Source organism: Hippopotamus amphibius, chromosome 4, assembly GCF_030028045.1.
Source record: "Hippopotamus amphibius kiboko isolate mHipAmp2 chromosome 4, mHipAmp2.hap2, whole genome shotgun sequence".
In the NCBI taxonomy this organism is placed as follows: domain Eukaryota; kingdom Metazoa; phylum Chordata; class Mammalia; order Artiodactyla; family Hippopotamidae; genus Hippopotamus; species Hippopotamus amphibius.
The window spans coordinates 156,814,348-156,825,316 of NC_080189.1; the positions used below are offsets into that span (position 1 = coordinate 156,814,348).

The window sequence follows — 10,969 nt, forward strand, 5'->3', positions numbered from 1 at the left end:
TATTTATTTTATTTTATTTTTTGGCCTCACCACATGGCATGTGGAATCTTAGTTCCCTGACCAGGGATCGAACCCGTGCCCCCTGCAGTGGAAGCACAGAGTTCTAACCACTAGACCACCAGGGAAGTCCCCATATATGCTTTTTAAATGCCTGGAAAAATATGCCAAATGTAATATTTATACTCCTGGAAGGAAAACATTATGGGTTTTCTTTCTCTTCTTTTTGTTTATCTACACTTCCTAAATTTTGTACAACAAAAACACTTACTACCTATGTAATTTAAAACGTGTTTTTAAAGTTAACAGATTCACAATAGCATCAACAGAAAAGCCACATCTGGAACAGCTCAGAGCAAAACAAAGTCTGAAGAATTTCTGGGCTCAAAGCTGAAGGATGCAGAGAGTGAAGTTCCTAGAGTCCCAAAGTCCTAACGCTCGCCTCCCTGGATAGGATGCTCAACGTGATTTTAAGCATATACCATTTAGCAAACTAAATGCTCTCTACCATGCAGTTTAGGCAAGGGAAAGTCCAAATTACCACATAAAAGAAGCATATTCCCAGCACCTGCTGATTCAGCCAAGGAAAGAGACTGAAGTTGCTACCAACTCACCATTTAATTATGTGTAGCACTTGCTTTACAACCCAGCTTATGGGTTCTAGATATTTAATAAAGTTATTTCTCAGGTCCTTGCTATTAAATACTCGGTAGTTATGACAATTAATTAATACCACCCCCAGGGTACCAGGAGGGCTCTCGTTCTACCAACCAGGCCACGCTCTCCAAGTTGACACAGTCACCTGAAGGGCCTCAAAGCTTAAACAATACGCCTCCTTTTCCTTATACCCCTTCTCTGGTAGGGACCTCAGGTTGGGGAGTTTAGGTAGAGATGCAAATAGGTGGTACTGGTTTGCTTTACTTGTTGTTCCACTGAAGAGGAAAACCCCTTTTGTGATCACAGGCAGCCCTTCTTCAAGTGGAAAAATAAATCTATATATTTTGCTTGCAGAGTACATCAGAATTACACACTGCCACAGTGCCTGCTAATAAGAGCTCAGAATTATCCCATACCCCTCAGGTGCCTCATTCTTCGCTTCCTAAACCAATTTTTTCCTGGTATTCATCCCACACCCTACACCTCAACTCAAAGATGGACTGTTTTTTTGTTGTTGTTGCTGTTTTGGTTTTTCTTTTTTTTCTTTTTTTTTTTTTTTTTGCCGCGCCATGTGGCATGCAGGATCTCAGTTCCCCGACCAGGGATCAAACCCATGCTCCTTGCAGTGGAGCGTGGAGCCCTAACAACTGGACCACCAGGGAATTCCCAAAGGATGGACTGGCTTTAAGCAAGGCATTTCACTGCCCACTAACATTCCTGAGGAATCCACTCCAACCGAAGCCATGGACTGAGCCTGAAGGTGCTCGTAAGCCCTCCAGCCCCACCTCTCCGTACTCACTGTTGCTGGATTTAAGGTCGCGGTGGATGATGGGGACAATTGCCTCATCATGTAAGAAGTTCATTCCTCTGGCAATCTGCACGGCCCAGTTCACCAGGATGTCCGGAGGAATCCTTTTCCCAGATAACACTCTATTCAAAGGCCCTCCACGAGCAAACTCCATGACCAAGCAGAGGTTGGGTTCCTTCAGACACACACCCCTAAGGGCAATGATGTTGGGGTGCTTCAGCATGGCGAAGAGCTTGGCCTCCTGGCGAACATTCTCTATGGTCTGGCTTATGTCCTCGTCGGGGTCATGGCGAGCTGCTTTCACTGCGACCTCATCCCCTATCCAGAAAGCACGATAGACCTTCCCAAAGCCCCCGATGCCAATAATCTCTTCCAGGGTTAGCTCCGCAAAATCAATCTCTAACACTGAGAAAGAGAAGAAAAAAAGAAGCAAGTCAAAAACAATTGAAAAACATTGTTTTATCACCCATTTACCTGGGTGGGTAAACACAGCAAGTTGTCTGTGCACTTGGATTTTCTGTCTTCTCACTATAAACTCCCTAAAGACAGGAAATGTGATTAACGTTTTTTCCTGTTACATTACCCTTAGTGACTAGCACAAAGTAGGCATTCAATAAATATTCATGAAATAACTTCCACTTGGGACTTCACGCAGAATCTTGTACCGAGATGAGATTTATTCACATTTTTCTGTGTACACACGAGGCAGGGAGAAGCATACAATCCAGCGCCATGGCAGACACACAACAACCAACCACAATGTAAAAGAGCTTTAGCAGCAGAGTGCCCCGAAGATGAGGAAAACACCAACTCCCACTGCGGGACAGAGACGAAGAGGGCGAGTGGGGAAGGGATTCTCAGGTAAGGAAACCTTTGAAATGGGCCCCAAAGAATGAGTGGGAGGGATCCCATCAGGCAATGAAGATCAGGATGGAGAAGGACAATCCGGGTAGAGGGAAGGTGATGAGCAAGAACACGGGGCATGGAGCACATTCACAACAGCCGAGACGTGGAAGCAATCTACATGCCCATCGACAGGTGAAGGGACAAAGAAGATGTGGCACACATACACACTAAATGAAATAGATAACCAACAAGGACCTACTGTAGAGCACAGGGAACTCTTCTCAATACTCTGTAACGCCCTATATGGGAAAAGAATCTCAAAAAGAGTGGATATATGTATATGTATGACTGATTCACTTTGCTGTACAGCAGAAACAAACACAACATTGTAAATCAATTATACTCCAAAAAAATTAAAAAATTAAAAAATAGCATTTGGGGGGGGAAAAAGATGTGAGATATATAGATATAGATATATAATGGAATACCAACTCAGCCATAAAAAAGAATGAAATAATGCTATTTGCAGCAACATGGATGGACCTAGACATTATCAGTGTAAGTGAAATAACTCAGACAGAGAAAGACAAATACCATATGATATCACTTACATGTGGAATCTAAACTATGACACAAATGAAACTTCGCTACAAAACAGAAACAGACTTACAGACATAGCCAACAGACTTGTGGTTGCCAAAGGGGGGTGGGGGGGGTGGGAGAAGGATGGAGTGGGGGACTGGTGTTAGCAGATGCAAACTACTCTATATAGAATGGATAAACAACAAGATCCTACTGTATAGCACAGGGAACTATATTCAATATCCTGTGATAAACACTAATGGAAAAGAATATAAAAAAGAATGTATGTATAACTGAATCACTTTGCTGTACAGCAGAAACTAGCACACCATCATAAATAGACTATACTTCAATAAAAAGAAAAAAGAAAACAAACGAACATGAGGCATGAGAGTATATGGCCTATCAGGAACTTCAGGGAGTCCAGGGCAGCTGGATTATAAGCATTAGGGTAGACAAGGCTCAAAGCCTTGCTGGGGTCGGCCAGCTCATGAAATGTTTTTACAGCCATTCGGAGGGGCTTACACTTCACACTGTAAATGGGAGGAGTCAAGTATCTTTAAGAAGAGGAGTGCTGTCAGACTTGTGACTTAGAAAGGAAACCAACTCTGGCAGCCACGTGGAATACAACAGCAAAAGGAGCTACTAAGTAGGCCACTGCACTAACCCAGGTGCACAAGCACAGGGTCTGACCCTCACAAGCCATGGAGACAGGAGGACAAGGTATGGAGAAAACTGGGAGATCTTCAGAACTTGGTTCTAACAAGACCTGGAACCAAGACGCGTGAGAAAGGAGTCTCTGAAGCAACATCTTACCCCAGCAGTCACCTGGGCCACAGCTCCATCCCTGGGATTCTCAATATCACACCCAACCACTCCTTCCCCATCCCAAATCCAGAGTTTGAATCTATGGTACTTGATTCTGTCTTTAGCTCTGCTTGGAAAGGCTTCCCTAGATAGGTAATAATAACCACCAGTGATTATAAATCTTGGGCTAGATGTGGTGCTGCTATACGAGCAAAGTGCTATTTCATGTTTCTCTCATGAAAACCCTATTCTGTCTTTTCAGTCTCTTTCTTTGTCTTTGCCTAGCTGACTCATACGCATCCCTCGGGTCTCAGTTTAACTATCAATCTGACAGAGGAACTTTTCCTAACCCCCCGACTAAACGAGGTCAGGCCCTAATCAAGCACTTCCATAGCAGTCTCTATTTGGCAAGATTCAACAAGGTTATAATTACTTGTTCAACGCCTATCATCCTGCTGGACTGCAAGATGCACAAGGGCGGATCCGGTCTGCCTTACTCACCACTGTCCTTATCGTGCCGAATATTCAGCTGGTGACCAAGACAGGGAAGTAAAATGAGGAAAAAAATCTACCTCAGTATGAAATATACCAAACTCTGACTGGGGCAGGGGAGAGTGGGATTGAATTGGACCTCCTGAAACAAATACAGAGAATAGTCACACTTTGCTAAAAGACTAAGAACACAAAGGTATATTTCTGAACTCTCGGCAAGACCAAAAGAGGAACTGCCCACTGCCAACCGTTCTCTTTCATTCTCAGCCAGCTCCATGATGTCTCCATTCTCCATTCAGATACTGGTCGTGCTCAAAACTCTGCTCTTGCTTAGTTATAGCACTTCTATCCTATCTAGGGCTAATATTCATTTGTATTTTGTAATGCATCGGGCAGTCTACACAAAGGAAATTCTTAAGTTAGTTGGACTGCCTTTAAGTATACAAAATATGTAGCCCACTTTCACCCTAAAAGTTCCAATTTTCAAGATTATCACCTCATCTCACACTCTTCTTGAAGAATAAATGGTGTGGCAGGTCCTTCAGACTAGCAATCAACATCCATTCTACAAACCCTCCAGCGTACCTTTCAGTACTAGAGGCCAGAAAGCTAAAAAACTACATTTCCCAGACTCCCTGACAGAGTGCTGGTCAGCCAATGAGATGCACAAGATTCAGAAGGCAGACGTGAGATGGAGACCATCTCCTTGCTGCTTCTCCTGGCAAGCACGGCTGTGGAGAAATGGGGTTTTCCCGCAACAGCATGTCAATGTCCAATTAGCTCTGTGGATGCGGAAAGGAATGTTGCAAGGCCAAGTAGCCACCTAATCAGACGGCAACTATGACAGCGTGCTCGAGAAGTCAACAGCACAGTGGTAACTCCTGATTCTGTACCTTCTCAGAGAAGCAGCAGCTTGCCTGGTTGGGCCAGGTCTGCAATGTTCTGGGAGTTGGTCCTCTAGGTCCAGCTGAGAGCCCCTTCTCCCTGCCCTTCCCACAAATCTATAAGCAACTAATTTCTTGTGCTAAATCATTTTCTGCTTAAAACAGCTGGAGTATTTCTGGGTCCTAAAATGAATCCTGACTGGTTGCTAATTCTTGCCTTATCTCATCTATATGAATGAGAAAAACAGGCCAATGTCAGAGAGAGATTAGAAACCCTCTTGGAGAAAAATGCAAGTTATCTTAGGAGTCTTCTTGGTCATAGAGGGAAGGAATACTCATTTTTTCTACCAGATTTTTCACTGATGAAGACGTGCCTATTTAATAAATGTGCATTTACATACCTTATTTCCTCAACTGAATATCTGAATTCTCCTTAAAGGAATTAACTGTTGTATTTTCTCTGGTACCCACCCTCTTCTTTCCTCTGGTCTGAAGCATAGCTTTGAACACACAGGAGGTGTTAAATATTTATTTAAACATATGAGGATTTAAAAGATGTGATTCTGAACTAGGGTGCTGAAAGGACAGCTCCTCTGATGGCATTTCACAAAAGACAGAAAACCTCTGTAGGGAAGGCAAAGCAATGATCTCTCTCTCTGTGTAGAACATAAACTCTCAGATTCTTGCTATTTAATCAAGGAAATATTATGACTAGCCTTCAAGAAAAGTATAGAACAAACTGACGAGCAGATAGAAAACAAAACATTGCGGGATGTGGGGAGGGGTCCTTTCTTTTCCCTTCCCTGCTAAGAAGTCCCTTTGGATAGAAACTAGACCTTCACTGCAGCTGAGAGGATGTGAGACTCTCCTTCCCTTCCCTGCTCCAGTCAAGACCTGGTTTTAAGTAAGAATCAGGTCAAGTCTCACAGAGCACATTTTCAGTTTCTGTGGAAGAATATTTCCAGGAATATCAAGAACAAAACCTTATTTCTTTCAGTCTTGGAGTTAAGACGTATTCCTTCTCAATTGTATCCTTGGAAACTAAACATATAGGCACATTCTGGTGAGTTTGGGGCAAGTGAATGATACATACCTCAGTCATTTAAAAATCTTAAGTACATCTGAAAACACCTCCTTATATTTCTAATGAATGCAAGAAAAAGAAATGTAAATTAGTAATATCCTTAATTTATGCCCTGCTTGAAAACAGACATAACTCTCCTGCAAGAGAAACTTTGTTTTAATACCTAGGGTTATATATCTCCGAAGATGATAAACTTGGATCTGCACATTTTCCATCTTTCACTGAAATAAAGAAGATGAGCAAGCTCCTGGGTTATTTATATTTGTCAGCCCCATGGAGAGCTAATACCTACACTGGAGCGAATAAAAGCACTCTATAAATGTTAGATGATTTATACTATCCCTCTCATATGCTTTCTTTGTCACAAGACTTAGTAATTTCCCCCCTTCTGTTTTGATTAAAGTTTGAAACAAAAGTTTCACTTTGAAAAGCGGTATTTGAAACTAAAACTGAATGTTATTACCTCACTTTGTATCTTCTATCCCCAATCTAATATCAAAATTCATACCCCAGAGAGGAAGTTCAAAAAAGTAACTGGGGAAAAGTTGTCAGAGGCTCAATTTCATTCTAAGTCTTTGGAGACAAGGTCATCAATCACCTTTATTTTCTGAGTGACACTAACTGAACTGGTGGACACAGCATACAGACCAGAGGCACTTGATCAGATTAACAACTTCCTGGAGCAAAGCACTGCACTGAAATTATATATTTACATCACCAACTTCCCTCATGTGTGACTTCTAAGTACCTCCTCATCTTCTCATTTCTTTATCCCCTAGTATTTAATACTGTATCTCTCTTTCATTATTAGGCATTCTAATTGGTTTTTGACTAGAATTAAATGTTCTGAATTATCAAGAATTAATTCCAGTTAAGATCAGAACTCCCAGTGTGGCTAAATAAAGACCTTCAAATGCTATGCCGTTCAAGTCAATTCTTTCAATAAGTACAAGGTACTTCCTAATTTCTCATCATCTGAGTTTTAGATATAGGAATCTACTCTATTCAAGGTAACTTTTGTTACAGTCAAGGTGACGTCCTGAGCACGCAATGGAGAAGGAGCTTCTAATGTGGCACAGTGTGGACCTATGTGGCTTTTTGTTCATGGGTTCTCCCAGCCTAAGTCACATTCACTCCTGACTGCTCTGAATGCAGGGAGCGCAAGTTATTAAAGAAACTCAGTTCCTGCTCACAAACTTCACAGAGCTCTTCTACTCTGACACTAGCTGTCTTTGGAAAAAAAAAAAAAAATCACCAAACCTCACCCACGAAGCACCTCAAAATCTGACATGTTTAAAACTACACTGTTTTCTAACATGCCATGCCAACATCTCTTCCAACATGTGACCAAGTTCATCTTCAACACTATTTGAGACACTATATGCTAAGACTTTTAGCCTTCATCTTTCCAGCCCTAGTGCCAAAAAGATGCAATACCTAGAAACAATTTAATTTGTCACCTCCAGGTGTTATAAAGATCAAAATGTAGAGGCAGGAAGTTTTTAATTGAATAAGAGGGAGAGAGAAACAAAAGAAACTAAACCTTTGAACATCAATTTGACAGTCAAAACACCAATAAAAAAAAGGAGAGTAGAAAAACAAGGAGATTATAATTTTGATATTAATGGATGGTATTTAATAAATATCTTAAGAGATAATACAATTGTTCAGGTGAAAATAAGTTATAGGACCAGAAAAATAACTGTTACAAGTAAAATTTTAAAACTGAATGTTTAAAGTTGGCCCTTGGTAATTTTTTTTAAATCAGCTAAGAGGCAAAGTATACAAAATATGGAATAAATAATGATACAGGTGAATTAACAATACTTTTTTTAACAGGAAAGAAATTGTGGAAACCCTCAACTACAAAATCGTGTAAACTGCATGGGGAGGTATTTACATCTTTCTTCTAAAACCACCTAGCATCACTGATTTAAAGGGGTCTAATGGCAATTTAACTCCTTTGAAAAAACAAAGAAAACTTCATTACAGGGTGTGGAACTGGGGGCTCCTGGGAAATTGGTGAAAACCAGGACACTGGAAGAAAGGCCCTGGGAGGGACCCCTGGGCATGGTCCCCCTGAGATTTGGCAAATACCAAATATAGGCAAGGATCTAGGGTGAAAAGAAAGGAGAAAATATATACTGTCTGGGTGTCAAGGGGCTGGGATTTAGCCACTACACTTTGTGCTCCTGATCTCTCAGGAGGGAATGACATACTTTTCCCTCTCTAATCATTTCTCCACTCATCACCTGCCCCACCACACACACACACACACACACACACACACACACACACACACACCCTTCTTATAGCACATTATTCGGTGAGACTCCTAAAGGTACCACTTTTGAGATACAAGATTAAGAATCAATACGGTATTTCAAAGATACTTCAGCCTTGAGTTCACACAGGCTTCCAGGACTTGTGAACCAGCCCAGCCCTGTGGGAGACACCCCCATCTCCTTTAAAGCAAATATCTTTCAGGGGCGGGGACAGGAGATAGAAGAGGTCGGGAAGGTCCCTGATTTGGGGACTAGGCTTATGACAGAAATCACCAGCTTGTCTAAAATCCGTCCAGATTGCGGGGGGGGGGGGAGTGGAATAGGGAGATTCTCCTGCTGGAGCTGCAAGATGTGGAATCAGGAGCTGCTGCTGAGGTGGTCAGGTGAAGGTGAAGGAGCCTAAGCGCCAGAGGTTCCAGGAAAGGCCTGCGGCGTGTCTCTTACCCATGGCAACCGCCAAAGCCCCTGCAGCCGCAGCGCGCGCACACACACCCACCCCCAGGTCCATCATTGCCCACCCCACCTTCCCCTCGAGGAGGGTTCCCCTCCCTCTGCAACCACCCCAGGCCTCCATCATACGCCCCACCCCACCCCCCTGCTCCCCGCCGGGCTCCCGGGCCCCGCCTTCTCCTTACACTGAATGGGCGGGTAGCAACTGGGGTCCTCGCCGCCGGGCTGGCAGCGGCTGGAGAAGGCGCTGCGCGGGGTCACGTAGTTGCTGGGGAAGATGCCCACCCGCTGGTTCAGCTGCCCGGTCCACCAGCCCTCATCGCCGGACACCTGCGAGTCCTTGGACAGCACCTCCACCACGTCGCCCAGCCGCAGGGTCAGTTCGTCCTCGCCCGCCGCCTCGTACTCGAACACGGCCGTCCAGTAGGGCAGCGGCGCGTCGGAGCCCAGCTCCCCGGGGGCCGCCGCCGCCTCCTCCTCCTCTTCCTCCTCCTCCTCGGCCCCGGCCCCCGCTCCATCCTCCCCCGGAGGGGCGGCAGCAGCGGCGCTCGCTAGGCAGCCGAGAAGCGCTCTGGAGGGCTCCATGGAGCGGCCGATCCATAGGGTGCGGGGCTGCCGCCGCCCGCAGGAGCCGCCGCCGCCTATTGTTCATGCGGCTCCGCAGCGCTGGGGGGACCCCCCCTCCCCCGACGGCGGCCGCAGGTAGGGCCCTGGCTGACGGGGCGGGGAGAGCCGGCTCGCGAGGGCTGGGTCTGGGGCTGGCGCGGCGCGGCGACAAGTGCGCGGAACGCGAGCGCTCACCGCTGCATGGGGGCGCGGCGGGCCGGAGCCCCCGCCTTTGCCCTCGCCCCCGCGGGCGGCCTGGCCACCTCCGCCGCGGATACCTGCTCCCACAGCCGGTGACCGCCGCCGCCCGCCGGCCGCCGCTCCCCGCTCTGCGCCGCGCCCCGCCCCCTGCGCCGCCCGCACGCCCAGGACCACCTGACGCAGACCTGGCTCCGCCCCAGCCCTGCGGACCCGAGGGGGCGGGGCTCCTCGGCGCCCGGGCCCGCCCCCCGCGCCATCCTGCCTTCCCATTGGCCGCCGCCGACCCGGCCGCAGGTTCCTCCCGCCGCGGTGGGGGCTGCCCCGCCAGCCGCCCGCCCCGCCCCCTCTCCACCCCTGGCGCCTACGTCGCCCGCCCCCCGTACGGGCTCTCTCATTCTCAAACCCCAGGTTGACCCATTGCTCTCTCCCATTGGCCCGCCGCGGCGCCAACCATTGGTCCGAGGTACCTGTCGGTTTCCTGGGAGAGTTCGACACCGCCCGGCTGGACAAGGCCGCGGCCTCATTGGACGCCTGAGGAAGGATGGGTGGGTCCTCAGAGGTAAAGCTTGGCCCTCATTCACACCAAAACGGCTGAAAGAGACCGCTCGCTTTGTTTGCCGCCGAGCGGTAGGGGTTCCATTGGGCAGCACCTGTGGTCTTCGTCCTCCAGTGAGCTTCTGAGAGCAAGCAGAGGAGAAGCGAGCCGGGTTGCGCCCACCCTCCCCCCCGGAAGAGCTCTTTCCTCTCCAGCTCCTTCTTACAGTTGGACTCTCCCTTCTCTCGGAGCTGCCTCTGCCCCATCCTACCAGGTGAATCAGCTTCCGCTCGCGTCCCACTGAACTGCATCCCCGCTCCTTCCGTAACCTTTCATCTATCAAGGCCTTCAGGCCCACTGGAATGTTCTTTAGAACTCTGGAAACTACAGTTCTCACCTTTATGAAGACCGCGTACAGCTCGCGCTCTCCTGGGTTCCTGTAAGAAGAGACTCCAATACCGTTGATTTCTAGAATTCAGAAGAAAGACCACTTTACTGGGGCTCAGACTGAGGGTAGGAAAGCTGTCGGTGAAGTGGGCTTGGTCTCTATGAAGAGGCTCACTTTGTCTACAAATCTCGGATTTCTTTTGCCTGGGGGAATTGCACCTTGGATCACGGTGACTTTTATAGAAAGCAAATTAAGAACCGAAAGCTGAATATACATACAAAATGATACTGCAGTTCATGAGCGAGGCCGACTTTTCCTTCATCCTTTTGTTGTCCTCCACTTAGACG

The 10,969-nt window shown here is 46.7% G+C and overlaps 1 protein-coding gene across 10 annotated transcripts in view; it reads right to left on the reverse strand.

Annotated features, from left to right (window-relative positions):
* MAP3K9 (mitogen-activated protein kinase kinase kinase 9) overlaps positions 1–10,463 on the reverse strand; it is an 83,492-nt gene extending 73,029 nt beyond the window's left edge. For 4 of the 10 annotated variants that reach the window (XR_009053092.1, XR_009053091.1, XR_009053090.1 and 1 more), the window contains exons 1-2: positions 9,078–10,141; positions 1,454–1,867 (exon numbers count right to left, since the gene is read on the reverse strand). Coding sequence is in view for 7 of the 10 variants with exons in the window: in XM_057730612.1 (XP_057586595.1) it covers positions 1,454–1,867; positions 9,078–9,477 (814 nt within the window). In the remaining 3 variants the exon portion in view is untranslated. Of the gene's footprint in view, positions 1–1,453; positions 1,868–6,166; positions 6,217–6,320; positions 6,337–9,077; positions 10,142–10,166 lie in introns of those variants that run through there. The other 6 variants (XM_057730613.1, XM_057730614.1, XM_057730618.1 and 3 more) reach the window with 5 other exon arrangements.
* Positions 10,464–10,969: the final 506 nt, after the last annotated feature.